This window comes from Ascochyta rabiei, chromosome 22, assembly GCF_004011695.2.
Source record: "Ascochyta rabiei chromosome 22, complete sequence".
Taxonomy (NCBI): Eukaryota; Fungi; Ascomycota; class Dothideomycetes; order Pleosporales; family Didymellaceae; genus Ascochyta; species Ascochyta rabiei.
Genome location: NC_082426.1, coordinates 383,585 through 400,151, shown reverse-complemented (window position 1 = coordinate 400,151; position 16,567 = coordinate 383,585). Strand labels below are relative to the sequence as shown.

Below are 16,567 nucleotides of genomic sequence, written 5' to 3'. Positions count from 1 at the left end.
CAGGGAGTCAGATAGACTACAATTCATATCGCACAACCATCCTTGTTCTCGCATGGCGGTGACCGCAGTCTCTCTTCATGTACAATCCACGGCCGAGGACACGTGCTACCTCGTCGACGCACAGCGTATTGGCCTCAATTCTCGCCTCTCGCCATGTTCCTCGCCCGCCGCCTCTCCCGCTCCACCTTGCGCGCCTGGTTCATACTCGGCGTAGCCCCCTCTTCATCCTGCCTAGCCTTGATCAGCGACTCCTCATCGATCTTGTCCAAGCCAAAGCGGCCCAGCTCGCCCCGCCGCCACTTCTGCATCATCCACAGACTCGTCGCTTCATGGTCGACCTTGCCGCCTTTGCCCAGCCTGCCCGTCTTGCGCGCCATCAGCTCCAGCAGCTCCACAATGTCGTTGGTCGGGCCCGGCGCGTATTCAGCGTACAGCCTGGCGTCGACGAGATTCATGTGGAAGAGCAGGTAATCGGCCAGCATGACGGGCGGGATGATGGTGTCCTTGACGCTGCCGCAGAGAGCCAGTTTCATCATCGCTTCGGCGTCGGGCACGTACGGGATGAAGACACCGGGCGTGTCCAGCAGGTAAACGCCGCCGCCTACGCCGCGCTCGCCTTTCCCCTGAGACACGTCGTCTTCCGACGGTATGATCTTCACCCCGCTCCCAACCTTGCGCGTCACGCCCGGTTGTGCGCCCGTTCGAGCGACTTTGCCCTTGCCCAGTCCAAGGCCGCGGAGAGCATTGAGGAGCGTGGATTTGCCAACATTGGGCATGCCCACGACCATGACTCGGTGCCCGACCAGCTTCCACCGCTTCTCGGCGTGCTCCCGGAGTACTTCGAGCACCTTGCCCGTTGCCTTCCTGCTCTCCTTCTCTTCCTCGCCATTGCGCACAAACAAGACCGTGTTCCCTTTATGCCACCCGCAGATCAGCTGCTCGTTCTTCTGCTCGCGCGGCCCGCCGCCCAAGTCTCGTTTCGTGTAGACAATGATGCGCTCTTTACCCTCAAGCGCCTTCTCGAAGAGCGGGTTGCGCGAGGTGAGCGGCACCCGGTAGTCTCGACATTCAATCACAAGGTCGATGGACGTGAGCAGCTGCTTCATCTTAGAGAGCCCGGATTTGTGGTGACCCAGAAAGTACGAGCGCGGAAGCGACGGGATGGGTGGGAAGGCATGGCGAGCGATGAAGGACATCGGAGGAGGAACGTTGGTGGACTGGACGTGGGAGTGGGACTTGATTTTGGCCTCGAGTCAGCCTGGGAGCTAGGCTTGGCACGTCCTGACTCGTGCCCTGAACAGCAACAGTGTTTTGGCCTTGGGCCCAGCAATCATGTTCGGGTAAGCTATCTGCACTAACGCTGCTGCCAGGAAACTCATACTGTGATATCAAGAGCCATCAACTGATTCTCCCACGGCCGACAAATCTTTCACCATTTCCATCTCGAGCAATACTCACTCGCCATCCTGACGCCCCCCAACACCCGTCTACATGAGTCACAATTGGTCGTGTCGGCGAGAGAGCGTGTGTCGAATCGTGTTGGTTGTCGTCGTTGTCTTTGATACAGTATCGACGGCGGTCTCGGGAAGACCGATCCACTGCGAATCACCTCGGTCCTTGTGGTCGCAAATATGGCAGTGCTGGATTTTGATGTAGCTTTCGGGCCGGCCACGCTTCTCCCACTCGGCATCTGCGCACACATGCTGCCCCTGGACAAAGGGGTGACCAAACTTGACGGGCGTGTGCCATGACCTCTTCTGCGACATGTCGAGGTCCATGTCCGTAAAGTCAGACTCCGAGTCTGACATCGAAGCGTCATCGTCATCGCGGCCACTCATAGAGAATACAGTCAGCTTGGTACTGGTCGTGTGCGTAGTTGTTGTGGCGGTTGTTGTAGCCGTCGTCGTGGTCATAGGTGTCCTGACTTCGCCATCCCCGCCGACGGGATTGCCTCCACACTGGGCGGGAAAGTCCTTGCCGTAGCGGCACTCGATTTTGCTATAATCGCCTTTCTTCTCCGGATAGCAAAGGTAACAGACCATCGACTTACTCCAGGGGTGGAGCATCCATACGCTCTTGGTCTCCTGGTCGGTTTTGAAGCGTGGCTCGAGTGTCGGTTTGCCTTGCCCGATGTGTGTTGGCTTGATGATCCGAGCAAAACGACCTGTGGCGGAGAGACTGCCGGTATAAGTTGCGGTAATAACTGAAGAGCTTGGGCTGCCTGTTGGGTCCATAGACCATGACGTGTGTTCGATGATGCTTGTGCAGAGAAGCTCGGGATTCTCGAGCTTACCGCAGACAAACTTGGCTGAGGAAAAGGAATCGTCGTCACTGGAGTGGTCACCGACAAGGCAACGGCCAAAATTCTCGGGCATGTCACCGCTGCGGCCGTACAGATACTGATCCATCTTGCCGGAATCGGGGCAGCCAGGAACTCGGAAAGTCTCCAGCTTGCAGTTCGTTCGTAGCTCATTGACTTCGTTGATCCAGTCTTGGTGATCAGAGCGAAGCATTGGCTTGACGCTGTGCGCGGCATGAAAATTGACACATTCACCTTGTTTGAGCTCAAGCGGGCTTCCCACAGGACCTTCGGTGCAATCGAAAGTGTTGAACGGGTACAGATGGATTTGTGCGTCCGCCTTCGCATCGACACGTGTGACGTTCACACCGTTCACCACAGAGGCGAGGAGGAGTACCGCACTCGCGACGGACAGGAACGTTCTCGTCATTTTGAACGATCTACATGCAGGGTTAGACTTGCTGCAAATAGAGGAGGCAGGCCTGTGAAAGCAGAGTGGAAAAGGTCAAGGTATATTCATGGGCATGTGTGGATGGGGTAGAAGGTGAGAGCGAAGCAGACACATACATGATCTGAGGACTCGAGGTGCAACTCTGTCGGCTAGTGGAGCGTGTTGTTCGAGTACTGTGGAATGTCAATGTGTATACCCGAAGATGAGGATGCGTGTGAAAAGGGCATCGGTGTGCGCCGGACTCATCGCTGACTTGGTGTAGATGTGGAGCCAAGATGTACAGAAGGCAACGTACAGGTTGGTACCACCGATTGGACGTATCGAATGGTAGCTTGCGTTGATGTCTAAATCGTGCTGCAAGAGGTCAGTATGTGAAAGGATAGGCTGCGACTGAGTATATGAGCCTTGGCAGACTGAAGAGGATGTGATGTGCCAGACCGTTGAAGTCAGGATTTAATGAGATGGGGCAGGAATTACTTGCCTGGCCAAAAAGCTGCTCGCAGTGTGATGAAGAAGAGATAAGATGTTGAGATAGAGGTCGAACTTATAAACAAACAGCCGTGGCCCTCGCGCACTAGCTCGACCCGCTGCGAGGGAAGGCGAGGTGCTGACTAGGTATGTTGCTTCTCGATATGTTGGGCAGTGGCATCTCAGATGGGAACTGCGGATGAGAGGCAGGCGCAGGCTTGGTAAATGGCACCGGTGGCAGTCCAACATGGGACAGACGATGTCGACTACAGAGAAGGCAAATAGGGAAACCACTGGGAATGATGACTTGCAGGCGTAAAGTGCGAAGCTTGATTGCTCAACACTGAGATCATCTTCGAATCGGTTGGGTGGGAAGCAACTCTGCCTGGCGCGCAGACGCGCTTGACGACATGGGAGCGTTACCTACCACAAAGGTGAGATGATTGTGTTGCACCGGTGTGTGAGTTTGGGGGCGGCAAGTGGTGATCTACGTAGATCCAGCTGTTATTAGTACCGCCTGGCGCTCTTGTCATAAGTAGTCCACGGCAATGAGGCCGGAACCCAGAACAACAAATGCCTGAATATAGTTGGCAGTGTGGACAGTATGAAGCGAACATAATATCGATACAATACCCGCCTAATCAGCTTGCCTTTGCACATGCAAGCTCGCAGTGTTCAGCCAACTCCAGGATGCTTCCAGAACCGCCAACTCCTTACCGAAGAGAAGTACTCCTGCATCTACCAGTCCTCCCACTTGTCGTCTTTCTTACCAGCTGCTGGCCCTGAAGCACTGCTCTTCTTCATTGCGCTGGTGCCAATGCCTGACGGCTTTGGTTTCTGCCCTAAGCCAGTTGTAGCATCTGTCCTGGCTTCACCAGCGCCCGCAAACTCATCCCAGAAGTCTCGCTTGTCGCTGCTGGGGCCCTTGGGCGCCGCACCAAAATCGTCCCAGAAGTCTTTCTTCGCTGGCTCGACGCCACGACGTGTAGTACCTGAGGATTCGCCCTCAACGAGGCGGTTAAACGCAGTGCCAGCGTTTGCGGCGGAGGCCTGGATGGTCTGGCCCATCAAGCCAGCGGTCTTCTGGGCCTGAGAGGCAATATCTGCTTCGGCAAGCTAGGACAACGTCAACTACTGCCTTTACGCTCTGGAGGCGTCTTACCTTCTGCATGCCGGGCTTGACCCAGCCCTCATATCCGGTCTTGCCCACCTTACTCACACTCGCGCCTAGCCAACCGAAGCCCTTTGTGAGTGCTGCAACAGGATCTTTCTGAAAGTCGGCGATCTCAGGCGGCGCACCTGGCTCGTCGTTGTTCTTCCAAGCTTCCGGCTCGCTGCCAAACCCGGCGTATTTTCCACCCTGGTTAGGCGCTACGTCGTCTCTCCTGTTTGCGTTCTCGGCTCCCATACGCGAGAAATAAGCCTCGTTCTTCGACTTCTGTGATGACATGGCATTGGTGCCAATAGCTGGCGATCCAGAGCGTTGGAATCCGGAGTCGTTACTGCGTGTCTTGCCGAGTGGTGTTTGACTTCTACTCCCAGCTGCGCTGGCGTGACCGCTCAACGGGCCACCAGTGCTAGCGTTCTCCTTCTTCGGCAGTCGTTTGGGTAGATTGCTCTTGTCAAACTCCCTGTCCTCGACCTTGCAACTCAACCTCTCCTTCCACTCGTCGCCAGCCTCCGAATCGTACCGCTCTTGTATGGACGAAGCCTCAAACGTTCTGTTGTCTTTCGTGTTCGACGGGTGCGCGTTGAAGAAGTCTTGGAAAGGTTTGTTGCCACCGGCAGCCATGCGCGCAAGCTCAGCGCCCTTGAAGGCGTCCATGGTTATGCTGCGAATGAAGGAGATGTGGACACCAAGGCCGCGGTGAACACCAGAGCAAGACAGACACATGAAGATTCCAAGCTTGGGCGAGGCCTGATACCGTCATATCAGTATATAGTGCTGGACGTATGGTCGCGTGGTACGTGATGGAAGGGACCCCAGGAGGGTTGGTGGTTGCGTACCCATTGTGGACTCGGCGCATTGCAGTCGACGCACTTGTTGTTGTCGTTTGTCTTCTGAATTTCCAGCAACTGTGTGATTAAACGGTCAGCACGTAAACTCTCCCTGCGCCTGAGACAGTGCGCTCCTGTGCCATCTGTGCCATCCGCTCTCGAGTTCACCCCTAGACAGCCCCACTACGTAGATACACCGTAACATACCTTGCTCCGCGTCTCCGGGTCTACCTCCCACATTTTGCTCATGATGAGGGGTTACAGTCACAGTCTGTGACTGAAGGCGAACAAATAGAGGTGGTTATCAAGTTATAATAGGGAGCCAAGGCGTGGATGTTGGGGTACGAAGGGAGGGTCCATAACAGTCGGGATTCAGGGCCCACGTAACTGTGGCGTTGGCGCCGCAGTAGAGCCTCATCCCAGCAAGGGCAAGGATCTTGACTTGCACCCATTCAACGATTCTCGAGTCACGATAGAGCAAATACAAGATGATTTCGCGGTTTACAGTACTTGTTGTCTCTGGGAGAAGGGCGACTCCCGAATTTGCACGCTCATAAGGCCAGACGAGGTGGTTAGCATTGGAGGTTTGGAACGATTTGGGACATGTGCTGCGTATGTCGAATTTCATAACTGTCAGCTTGACTTATGCGTCAGAGTTGAATTCACGCAAGATCGCTAATTTAAGACTACAAAGCAGCTATAGAAAGAGGAGCGAGTCACGCTAGAGATTACATATATACTCCGTTCCACCAAGTACACGAACGTTGCACGTCATACCACTCTGTTCCTCGGCGCCTATCGCTTCAGTTTGCGCATTGGTAGTTGTCTATGCGCCGTCTCCCCAGATTCCTACAATCTGCATGGCAAAAGCAGCTCCTGTGAAGACTGCCTTTACGCTCTCCGTGAGCTTCTTCCTCTCAACAGCCTGCCTCACTTGCTCGCCATTGACATCATCACCCTGTGCTTCGAGATCCAGCGCTGCTCTTCGTTCGTTGGTGCCTGCGCGGAACGATACAGCATAATCGATAGCCGGACCAGAAGCGAAAGCGAATATCGAGGTGTAGAGGAGGTATGGGTGGCGGAGTCGACGAGGCGAGAGTAGGTATGCAGAGAAGAGTGTGAAGGTTGTAATGTGACGGAGATACGAGGTAATGTTCTGCGACTTGTGCGATACGTAGGTGGATGTCGTACGGGCGTCAACAGCGGTAGGCAACGCAAGCAGAGAGGGGAGCGTGATGGTTGATAGTGTCGCTGAGACGCCCTGTATCGAGTATTAGTATCTTGGGAGTAAGGCAGAGTGGTACAGAAGTGCACAACGGCCTCAAAGATGGTGGGGCCGGAGACAGCATCGACTTTGAGGGGAGGTGGCGGTCACATACCGTCAAGAGCCCTAAACTGACAGTCCCTACAAACTTGCAAACGGAGATGGTCGGTGCTGCCATAGTCTCGAGAGCGCTATCGTGGTATATACAGTGGTGTTCGTGATCGATTGCGTGGGGTCCAGCGAGAGCTCTGTGACGTTATGTTCAAGCTGATTACGGTGGAGTTGCGGCGGTTACAGGAGCTTGGACCAACAAACCAATTCGTTATGGAGAAGCACATGCAAGTTGTTCTACGTCCACCTCGAACTCTTTTTCTATCATTGCAGGAGCACATTTCTTTGGAGCCTGCAATGGCCCATGATTCCAAAATTTCTTAGACTGCGGTCCAGTCCTGGGGGCTGTACTTTCCATGCGACATTTCTTTGCTAGAGAGTAAGCTTAGCAGCTGTACCTCGGCTTGCTCCGCGACCTCAACTCCAACCTCCTCCCTCTACAACCGACATTCTCGGCCGTACCTTTGACTCGAAGAAAGCCCAGTCCGCTATATAAAAATACCGACCCAACTGTTGGCTGTGGTACCATTACTTCCTACAGCCGCCTACCGAGTAGCACATCAACACCAACCCGCAGCAGCACTGAGCGTGTCCGGTCGTTCGGAAACCATTCACAATGCCTCTCGAACGTTATCAATATCTGAGTAACGTCTGGAAAGATGGTCTCTTCGAAAACAAGGTTGTCTTCTGTACCGGCGGAGCGGGATCGATATGCTCGGCTCAAGTTCGCGCAATGGTCCATCTCGGTGCGAACGCCTGCATAGTCGGTCGCAACGTAGAGAAAACAGAGAACATGGCCAAAGACATTGCAACAGCACGAAAGGGTGCCAAGGTTATCGGTATTGGCGCGATAGACGTGCGAAAACCGGAGTTGCTAGAAGCCGCTGCCGACAGATGTGCAAAGGAGCTGGGTAGCATCGATTTTGTGATGTGAGTTCTGGATCGAATACCAAGACTGATAAGCTCTACTGACATGCAATAGTGCTGGTGCTGCTGGAAACTTCCTTGCGCCTATGGACCAGATCTCACCAAACGCTATGAAGTCTGTCATCGACATCGATGTGCTGGGGTCGTATAATACCGTCAAGGCAACATTGCCCTACCTTGTCGAATCTGCGGCCAAGCACAAGACGGACGGCCATACGCCTCCACCCAACGGCACTGGCGGCCGTATCATCTTCGTCAGCGCAACCCTGCACTACTCTGGTACACCGCTACAGAGCCATGTTTCCGTCGCGAAAGCTGGTGTAGACGCTATGGCAATGTCTGTGGCAATTGAACAGGGACCAAAGGGCATCACCTCGAACATCATCGCTCCAGGACCCATTGCGGACACAGAGGGTGTGGCTCGTCTTTCCAAACAGGATCATCGTGAAAGATCGTCCAAGGGCATTCCATCTGGTCGATACGGCACAGTCAAGGAGATCGCTGATGCGACAGTATACCTCTTCTCGGATGCTGGCAACTATGTGAACGGAGAGACCTTGGTCGGTAAGTCACTCAACTCTATGATTTCCTGCGGTCGCGATATGCTGACATGTATTCCCAGTCGATGGCGGTCAGTGGCACACAGCAGGGTTTGCGAACGGGTTCGAATATCCAGATTTCTTGCTCTCGGGCGATGTTGTATCGGGCGTTGCTGGTGGGAAGAAGTCGAAGTTGTAGCTATGTACCACCCGCAGTTTCGATGCGCTTGGAACTTTTGCATCAACAACACCCAATACTCCGCGGCGGCTCCCGCTTCTGGTCCAGTAGATCTACTGACTTTGAGATTGCAAATCGTGATGTGCAGACAATATCAGCCACTCGGGGTCAGCAGGATCTACCAAAGCATCCCGAAATCCCCACGCGGCACAAGCATGATCGCTACCAGCAAGATGAAAGGTCCACTTCTTATGGGCGCCTTGTTGGGACCGAGCTTTTAGTCCAAGGGCCATCACAACGGTGGTGCGTTGCCAGTGACAGTTTTCTATAAGCAGGCCGGCGACTCACTCAGGTACAACGCCGAACTCTTCTGTTGATTGTTGGACGGAAGGTCAATTACGTTTGTTACGAGCTCTACAAACATCAACTCTCGCTAATGCACACCTTGGAGATGACAGTGGTTTCGATGTCTGCAGGCGCTTAGTTGCGCAGGAGAGTGGGCAGGCAGTCTTGCTACCCTTGCGCAAGTCATCAGGACCCAAGCTTTTGATCTCACGTAGATCAACAACACATCCCGCTGGAGCGCTTCCACCCACCCACTCATTCGCGGTCACAGTTCGCGTATTCTCACAGTAGCGGTGCCAACGCAGCTTTTTTGTCAGAGGATCGTCATCTCGCAAGCTCGCAAGCTCGCAAGCTCTGCCCAACCGTCGTCTCTAAGCACAGACCTTCCCCTGTCGATCCTACTATTGGAGAGTGGAGACGCGTTCTTTGAACATCGGGTCAGCAAGCCCACAGTTGCGTCATGTAGCGCGCCCTCCAGTGGATAGCGTGTTCTGTATTCGACGTTCGTGAATAGAAGCCAAGGCTTTCCGTCCTGTCTTCCGAGTGAGGCTTGGGTAGCAACGGGCGCGCAGAGCTTGATGCCCCGTCAAAGCTGTTTCCTGTGGTGTGTGTGTGTGTGTGTGTGTGTGTGTATGGGAGGGGCAGGAAGAACAGAGGGATTGGTTGGTCAGACACACTCGCATCCGCATGGAGAGCAGAGCATCATGCTCTGCGACAGGGTGTGTGTACCGATTGGGCGTGGTGTGCAGCTTCCACTCGAGGGCGCGTTGCTGTGATGTTATGTTGTCTTGCTGCTGCCGCGCTGTGATTCGTGTAAGCACTCTGAGGCTTCGACGTTTCAAACAGCCGGCATCACACACGGGCGGAATTGCGATCTCTTGCGCGTCGTGCACAAGCCGCAGGTGCACCGAATATGAGGGAGGAGAGTGTCCCTCGTGTTCCCATACCCGCTCGTGTAGCGCACCTGACAAGCTCGCATACATGCAACAGACACATGCCTCCCTATCGCTGCAGCTCTGATGGACGTCTGCAACAGCTCCCCCACATGAAGATAACCGGCTCCAGTGTGGGTGGCGTTTGAATCCTTTCGTGCATCCTTGATCCTGAATACGCCCGCGCCCGCGCCCGCGTCCGCTGCTAAATATGCGCGTGCAGCCAGGTGATCAGCGCTCGATAGGTACCGTCCACCCACGACTCAAACAACAAAACACCCGCGCCCTGCACCCAACCTCTCCTTGCTCTTGCTCACCAGCTTTTCCCAGCCCACACACTCGCTTTCACTCGCTTTCACTCGCTCTCTCTCCAGTCTTTTTCTTTCACGCTTTTGGCCAAGCGACGGCCACACCCTCATTCTAGTGGTTCACGTTTCCAGGACGCTTTGTCCCATTTCAGCGTCCACAATAGCTTCGGACTTCCTTCCGTGGGTGCCCTGCTTGATTGCGGGAGAACGACTACGACGACAAAACAGGGCACTCTTCCGCAAAGCTGTTTGCAAATCACAGGGCAGCTGTGCTCCAGTATACCAGGGATCGTTTCTCGAGTTGCCGAGGAGCTATCTGGTACGTCATGACCTTTGAGGTCGCGGCTGCATCTACTGAATTACTACGGCGACCAATCCTTCAGCGACTCACAGGACGCGAATCCTAGCCATTACACAGCCACCCATTACTGGCGCACTGCTTCTGTGTGTGTGCTTGTTCACCAATTCTTTCCAAGAGGACCGGCAGTGGCGGATTCCAGCAAAGGAGCTAGTGCACGACCTTCATCTGCAAGGTTAGTCCCTCCTTGGCTGCAGGCCGATCGACGCCAGAGCCCCAGCTTGCTTTCTCAAAACCCGCTCGCGCATTCTTTTCCCGCCCCCAATTGCACTCTGTTTGGCCTCTTCGTCAGGCAACTGTGTCAACGGCAGCCATGCTGACCACGGCCTGAGTGAACAGTTTCTTTTCTCCTTGTTTAGCATCATTCGATCCATCGATCGAATCGGCAACGTCTACCGCAACAAAACTGCACCACCACACAGCGACATCCGCTCTTGGCCAACCCCGCTCGTCCTTCGTCGAGCATCATTGCTCTCACCAAACCCACACAACGTCCGCGCACGATACCGGAGGCGTTCAATCGCTATCTTCGGCCTTCATCGCGTCGTGGTGAAGCATTTTGCCACGCACCTTCATTCACCATCGGCCGTACACAACGCCGACGAGGAACCACCCAAGGACCCACAGTCATTTGATAGAGCTCACTCTCCAGCCACTTTGCTCCACTAGATCCACACATTGTAGCCATGATCCTCACGCCCAGCGCGACTCTACCAAACATGCTTGTTGCGCTTGTTACTCTCTTGTTCAGCGCGTTGGTGACAGCACAAGGCACTGGATTCACACAGTCGTATTGCTCGTCGCAGAACACCGCAACAGACGATGCTTGTATGTACATAGACCCGCCCTGACAGTCGTCCTGCTAACGAAGTTGCGCCAGTCTTTTGGACCTACCAATCGAACGGGAAATGTTCAGACCACTGCAACAGCGCGGGTACTTATGCCTTCGCCGTTATCCAGTTCACAAACTGTTGGTGCTCAAACTACATTCCCTCCACTACAACCGACATCACTAGCTGCCAAAAGGACTGCCCTGGTTATCCAGACGAAAAATGCGGAGACAAGGATGCAGACCTTTACATCTACATCAAGCTTTCTGGCCAGCCTTCTGGTACCGCAGGAGGAGGCTCACAGCCATCTTCAACAGACGCGACAGAAGTGAGTAGTGCGACGCCGGTTCCCTCGTCGACGGACTCCCCACCGTCATCAAATGCGATTACTGTTAGTACCTCTATGTTTCATTCTATCGCTACTCCTTAACATTGCCCCCTGTTCAACCCTTCTTGTCAGTTTACGCTCTTGTTTTTCCCCGTCTTTGAAGAGACGGCCTTTTTGTTTCAGCAATGTCTCCGATTACGGACAACATTTGACATGTAGGCAGCCTTCGGCTTCGCCAAGTCAAAGACCCACAAGTCGTGGTCGGCCTCCCGTGACAATTACACAGACTGTCGTAGAAGAAGCGTCGACTGTTATTGTGACGCCTACTCGATCTCAGACTTCTGCTGCCCCTGCTTCTACAACTCCTGTATTTAGTCCCGTTTCTTGACTTACCCTTGATGCTCTTACCAGCCAACAACTACTAACGCAATACATAGCCGACAACCAACAACAAGCCATCTTCAACCCTGGCAACTGTTGCCACTTCTTCCGCCGCCGAACCATCCACGAACCTTGTGGTTGTCACTGAAAGTGGTGCCGTCGTTACGCGAACCGTAGTCTACCAACCCACGCAGAATGCGCCGCAAGTCCAACCCACCAGAAAAGGCTCAAACAATACGGGCGCTATAGTCGGAGGGGTTGTTGGAGGTGTCGCAGCTATTGCAGCCATCGTTGGTGGCATTTTCTTTCTCCTTTGGAGAAGAAAGAAGCAACAGCGAGCGGAGCAGGAGCATCAGGCAGGCATCACACGCAATACGAGCACCATGAGCAAGGCCGGCCTTCTTGGAGGACGGACTGTCGCAACCGATCCTCACTACCCACCGCCGATTGCTACAAACCTTAGCTCTGCTGGTAGCCGGCACGATAACGAATCCATCAGCCCGATATCCGGATCGCAACGCAGACACAGTCAGCCGTTGATGATCGACTCCCGATTGAATCCCGAGACGGTTTTGATGTATCACCCGACATTTGGGAACAGCAGCCGTGAGAGTGTAGGAAGTATCGACGACAGCCGCGATTACGGGCGACAACTCAATGTAAGCAAGCTTCCCGTTCGAGCATACTTCAATGCTGATTCTTCTTAGGTGAGGAATCCTGATCCACACTGAGCATTCGAACCTTTTCGATATGATAGTTGGACACAATCTCACGAAACCAAAACAATATTACCACAACATCTGTTTGCAATTGTACAGAATTATCCATTTCCAGCATCGGGCGTTCGGCGCGGCTCTTCAAGCACTTGACAGCATTTTCGGAATTTCGCTTCGACCCGGTTATTGACCATTAATGGCAACACCTTGTACATTAAACATATTTATTGCCTCACGGCTGCATCCCGCTGCTAGGTACATACAAAGGATACTATCGTCCGATCATGAGACTCGGACTGGAATACACATGGTCGCTGTCAGAGCCGAGTCGCGGTATGGGCAGGCGGCACGATAGGACTAGGGTCTCGATACTAGTATTTAGGCACGGTAGCGCTCCGCAGAGCTGAGGTGCCGCGCGGGGGCCTACTCGGAAATCAAGTCACATCAAACCAGATCAAATCAAGCATCCCTACGTCTTTGCTTAGCCATTGTTGCGATGGATGAGAAGTTCGCGGTTGTGGCGCTGACATGACGCTCACACCGGCCCCTACACACCCACCACACGCCCCGGGTTTTATGCTTGAGGTCTCTCGCTTTTCATTTCTACAGATGGTGAAGATCGCCCAAGGCCATATGAGTTTTGATGTTCGCTCGCCATGGATCGGTATAAAAATTGTATTTGCGCATGTAGACTCGACCACTCATCTGCCTGCGTTCCTCTTGCGCAGATGATGATGCGCGCACGATTGAATGACCATGAGACGTGAGATCGTTTTGGCTTGTGGAATTTGGTGAAGCGAAATTGTCGGTGGGGGGGAGGAGAAGAAGAAGAAGAAGAAGAAACGAGTAAGTAAACAAGTGAAGCAAGAAAGCGAGTGATGTGCTGGCGCCATATTTCTCACCCATTCTCCGAGCCGCTCTTCAAGTCTGTCTCCAAGCTCTTCTTCAACCCAGTGTCCATACCATTCTGTATACCGTTCGGCATACCATTCTGCGCACTATGTTCTGTTGAGTAATCAAATGATGTCTGTGCAAAGCATGTCTGAGGGATTCCAATTGCCTGAGGGCCACTCAGTCTTCTCTCGCCAGCGGGGCTGTAATACTGACGGTCGTCTGCACAATCTCACCTGGCTGGAGTTCTAGCGCGGCTCCAGCTTGATCCTCTTGCTCTGGCGGTGTGCGGCAGTAGGATCAGCCGTCTTGCGCTTAGCCATTGTCTCGAAGATGAGCGCAATATCATGCACGTTGCCTTTGAGGTCGATGTTATCAATCTCAATGCCGTCCTGCTCTTGGCTGGCCCTCGCTGGGAGAAGCGCGCGAAGCTCGTCCACTTTCTGCTCGAGCTCTGGGATCCGCTCTCCGGCTTCGGCGCGGATAGCCTCGCCCTCCGGCGTCAGTAGATAGCTGATGGGTACCTGGGAACGAAGGGAGGCGCTGAAGTTTTCGAACAACTTCTCGATGCCGGCAAAATGCTCCATCAGCGTCTGGCGTATAGCCTTGTCGAACTCTCCATGGAAGTGGTTCATGACGATGTCCACGAAATGCGTCTCGCCGTGCAGGAACATCTCAGCCAGGTTCTTCTTCTGGAACTTCAGCTTGGGCTCAACGTACTGCTTGTACTGTTTCTTGGCGTCTGGGTTGACTGGTTTGAGCGCTGGGACTGTGCTGAAGACTTCCGCATAGATATCGTCGGTGATATGTGCTATGAGGTTGTTCTCCTTGTCGAATTCCAGAGTAGCCCATTCCATCATGGTTGTTTGAACTCGCGCGATGGCGTCCATAAGGCCTAGTAGCTTGACCTGCACCTTGTGGTGGAAAGGGGCCCATTTCTTCTTTGCTTTCTCCACTGTGGGCAAGTTTGCTGGCGACACAGTCATGACACGATTGATCTCTTTATGATGCTTGTCGAAAGCATAAGCCATTGACGGTTTCATAGGTTTCAAGCAATCAGCATACGTCTTGGACCACTTGTGGAATGCCGGTGCGAGGATGTTAGCAAGATCCATGTTCCAATCGGCACCGTTCTCCAGACCTCTAGCCTTGGAGACTCCTTTCGGTACTGTGCCGCGACACTTCAGGATCCGATTGAAGGCCGCAGACTTGAGTTCATTCCAGTCTTCCAAGACGAGCTCGATGATCTGTTCCTTGAAAGCGGGGACATAGACCTGGATCTTGGCAATGCTGTTGTCTGATGATGACTGGAAAGAGCTCTTCACTTGTGAGAGCAAACGTGCCATGAACGCCTTGCGCGTGGTATCGAACGCTTCGGCAATAGTCAAGAAACCTCCATCACGCTCGGAAACAGTAACCGTCCTCTTGATCTTCTCGATGAACATTGGTAGGATCGTGTTGATGTGATACTCGTAGTCTTTGATGTTCTGGTCGGCAGGCAGTGAGTAGAGGAATTGTCGAATAGCAGGTATGCCAGTCATCTCCACAGGTAAGGAAGGCTGATTCTTGAAGTTGATCCTTGATGGCTTGATCCACTCCATGTATTCCGAGGCTGACGCATGAAAGACTTGTGGTATGTCTTGAGCGTTTCTGGTTTGTAGCTTGGCGGCCAATTTGGCGGTCATGTCTTCGGCACGTTCTGAGACCTTTGTCTGCTTCAAGATACGTTCGAGGTACGACTTGTACTTCTCGATGACATTCTTCTTCTTCAACGCCTCGTCATCCTCGTCTTCGTCGAGTTGTGCGTCCTGCTGCTCAGCATCCTGGATGAGTTTCGTAATCTCATCGTAGTTGTCTCCTGTGTATTGAGATAGCTGGTTATTGCTGATAGACTATGCAGTTATCAATAATGAAGTCGAGCGTTGAGAGTGACAAGAGTCACTTACATCGATTTTTGTAGCGACTATCTTCACGTTTGCAGGCCCGTGATGGGCGACGGCTGCCCTTACGCTGTTGATTACCTTGTCGTCCGAACACATACGTATGGTGTCGGCCAGAATGATCTCTACATCTACAGTGTCTTTGATGTCCTCAGCATGGCGGACTCTTGAGAGGTTGGCATCACCCCAACCTGCATGTTTTTAGTCACGGACATGACAACTGTGACTTCTATACTCACCAGGAAGGTCAATGATCTCAATACCGGACTGCAAAAGTTCGTTGTTGAGCTTGATCGTGACTTGATCCACAAGTGGCCACAGACATGTGACACCTTTGACCTCGGTAAGAAAGGGTTTGAGCTGCTTGATGAGATCCTTCTGATTATCAGCAAACTTGGTAGCAATACCCGAACCTCCGTGTTCTTCGTGTAAAGTCTCCTCGCATTTCATCTTGCAAATCCTGACAAACTCTCCGCTTCTGTATGCAGCTGCACTCCAGCTCTCTTGGAATGCATCAAGAGACCCAAACAAGGTCAAGAAGGCATCTTCGGCTGTGTCTTTCTGACGACGCTCCGTCTCATCATGACGAGATGGCCTTGATCTAGGTGCATCTTCATCGTCGGAGTCTTCGTCAGCATGTTGGTAGTGATAATAGCTGCGAGCATGCTCCTTCAACAGGGCTTCGCGCTTTTCTGCGTCTAGAAACTTGATCTCGGCCGCGAACTTGTACTTTCCGCTGTAGTAAGCATAACGGGTGATGGAAGAGGTACATGCTGCTCCGTCAGCTCCTGTGAGCGAGAGACCATCGCAGTCGAAAAGAGCGTTCAAGCTGAGAGATTTTCCCGCGCCTTGAGCTCCAATGAGAGCTACCGTGATTACTGGGCTGCGCAAAACATTTGCAAGGCCGGAGGCTGTTCGAAGGAGATGTTGCAATTCTTGGTCTTTGTCCGGGGAACCGTGTAGCATTTGGATGATGATCAACGAAAAGGCTCTGAGGAGATTGTCAATTCTAACTTTGTCGAGTCGGTACCATACATGGTTCGGTTTCCTCTCTACTTCGGGATTGTATCTCGACAGACTCTTCAGTGTGCTGAGAAAGGCAGGGAACTGCTCAAGCGTAACGATGTTGGACGCCATGTCGTTTCTGGACGGTGGTGCGAAGTCTTTCATGAAACTTAGTGTTTATCTCGAGATGTTGAAGATTCAAGTACTTGTAGCTTAACTCTGAGACTTGCTTGCTTTAATGAGACTCTGTGAGATGAATGCTGTACGTTGCTCGTAAGAAGAGAAGTAGGGATGAAGG

General features: G+C 53.1%; 7 protein-coding genes across 8 annotated transcripts, besides 4 other annotated features; 2 read left to right on the top strand and 5 right to left on the bottom strand.

The window, feature by feature from the left end:
• Nucleotides 1–134: 134 nt before the first annotated feature.
• On the bottom strand, nt 135–1,196 carry EKO05_0011343 (Mitochondrial GTPase 1; the record flags this gene model as incomplete). Its single annotated transcript, XM_038947535.1, has 1 exon — nt 135–1,196. The coding sequence occupies one exon, from the start codon at nt 1,194–1,196 to the stop codon at nt 135–137; it is 1,062 nt and encodes a 353-aa protein (XP_038792532.1).
• A 300-nt stretch (nt 1,197–1,496) lies between these two features.
• EKO05_0011342 (uncharacterized protein) lies at nt 1,497–2,729 on the bottom strand (the record flags this gene model as incomplete). Its single annotated transcript, XM_038947534.1, has 1 exon — nt 1,497–2,729. One exon carries the CDS (start codon nt 2,727–2,729, stop codon nt 1,497–1,499), a length of 1,233 nt encoding a protein of 410 aa, XP_038792531.1.
• Nucleotides 2,730–3,956: 1,227 nt separating this feature from the next.
• Nucleotides 3,957–5,465, bottom strand: EKO05_0011341 (Zn finger-containing GTPase- Activating Protein for ARF; the record flags this gene model as incomplete). The annotated part of the gene is made up of 4 exons (XM_059637971.1): nt 3,957–4,334; nt 4,381–5,136; nt 5,226–5,294; nt 5,424–5,465. The coding sequence occupies 4 exons, from the start codon at nt 5,463–5,465 to the stop codon at nt 3,957–3,959; spliced, it is 1,245 nt and encodes a 414-aa protein (XP_059493954.1).
• A 577-nt stretch (nt 5,466–6,042) lies between these two features.
• EKO05_0011340 (uncharacterized protein) lies at nt 6,043–6,658 on the bottom strand (the record flags this gene model as incomplete). The annotated part of the gene is made up of 2 exons (XM_038944482.1): nt 6,043–6,477; nt 6,596–6,658. The coding sequence occupies 2 exons, from the start codon at nt 6,656–6,658 to the stop codon at nt 6,043–6,045; spliced, it is 498 nt and encodes a 165-aa protein (XP_038792529.1).
• A 549-nt stretch (nt 6,659–7,207) lies between these two features.
• EKO05_0011339 (2,4-dienoyl-CoA reductase ((2E)-enoyl-CoA-producing)) lies at nt 7,208–8,256 on the top strand (the record flags this gene model as incomplete). The annotated part of the gene is made up of 3 exons (XM_038944419.1): nt 7,208–7,521; nt 7,574–8,082; nt 8,141–8,256. The coding sequence occupies 3 exons, from the start codon at nt 7,208–7,210 to the stop codon at nt 8,254–8,256; spliced, it is 939 nt and encodes a 312-aa protein (XP_038792528.1).
• Nucleotides 8,257–9,180: 924 nt separating this feature from the next.
• Nucleotides 9,181–9,212: a tandem repeat.
• A 1,652-nt stretch (nt 9,213–10,864) lies between these two features.
• EKO05_0011338 (uncharacterized protein) lies at nt 10,865–12,448 on the top strand (the record flags this gene model as incomplete). 2 transcript variants are annotated; one of them, XM_059637970.1, is made up of 5 exons in its annotated part: nt 10,865–11,006; nt 11,059–11,399; nt 11,560–11,703; nt 11,774–12,376; nt 12,425–12,448. In XM_059637970.1, the coding sequence occupies 5 exons, from the start codon at nt 10,865–10,867 to the stop codon at nt 12,446–12,448; spliced, it is 1,254 nt and encodes a 417-aa protein (XP_059493953.1). The 2 variants fall into 2 exon arrangements, with proteins under 2 accessions (XP_059493953.1, XP_038792527.1); XM_038944279.1 differs by lacking the exon at nt 11,560–11,703.
• A 416-nt stretch (nt 12,449–12,864) lies between these two features.
• Nucleotides 12,865–12,896: a tandem repeat.
• A 354-nt stretch (nt 12,897–13,250) lies between these two features.
• Nucleotides 13,251–13,303: a tandem repeat.
• Nucleotides 13,304–13,572: 269 nt separating this feature from the next.
• On the bottom strand, nt 13,573–16,434 carry EKO05_0011337 (uncharacterized protein; the record flags this gene model as incomplete). Its single annotated transcript, XM_038944412.1, has 3 exons — nt 13,573–15,216; nt 15,271–15,455; nt 15,504–16,434. 3 exons carry the CDS (start codon nt 16,432–16,434, stop codon nt 13,573–13,575), a joined length of 2,760 nt encoding a protein of 919 aa, XP_038792526.1.
• A 110-nt stretch (nt 16,435–16,544) lies between these two features.
• Nucleotides 16,545–16,567: part of a tandem repeat that runs on past the window's edge.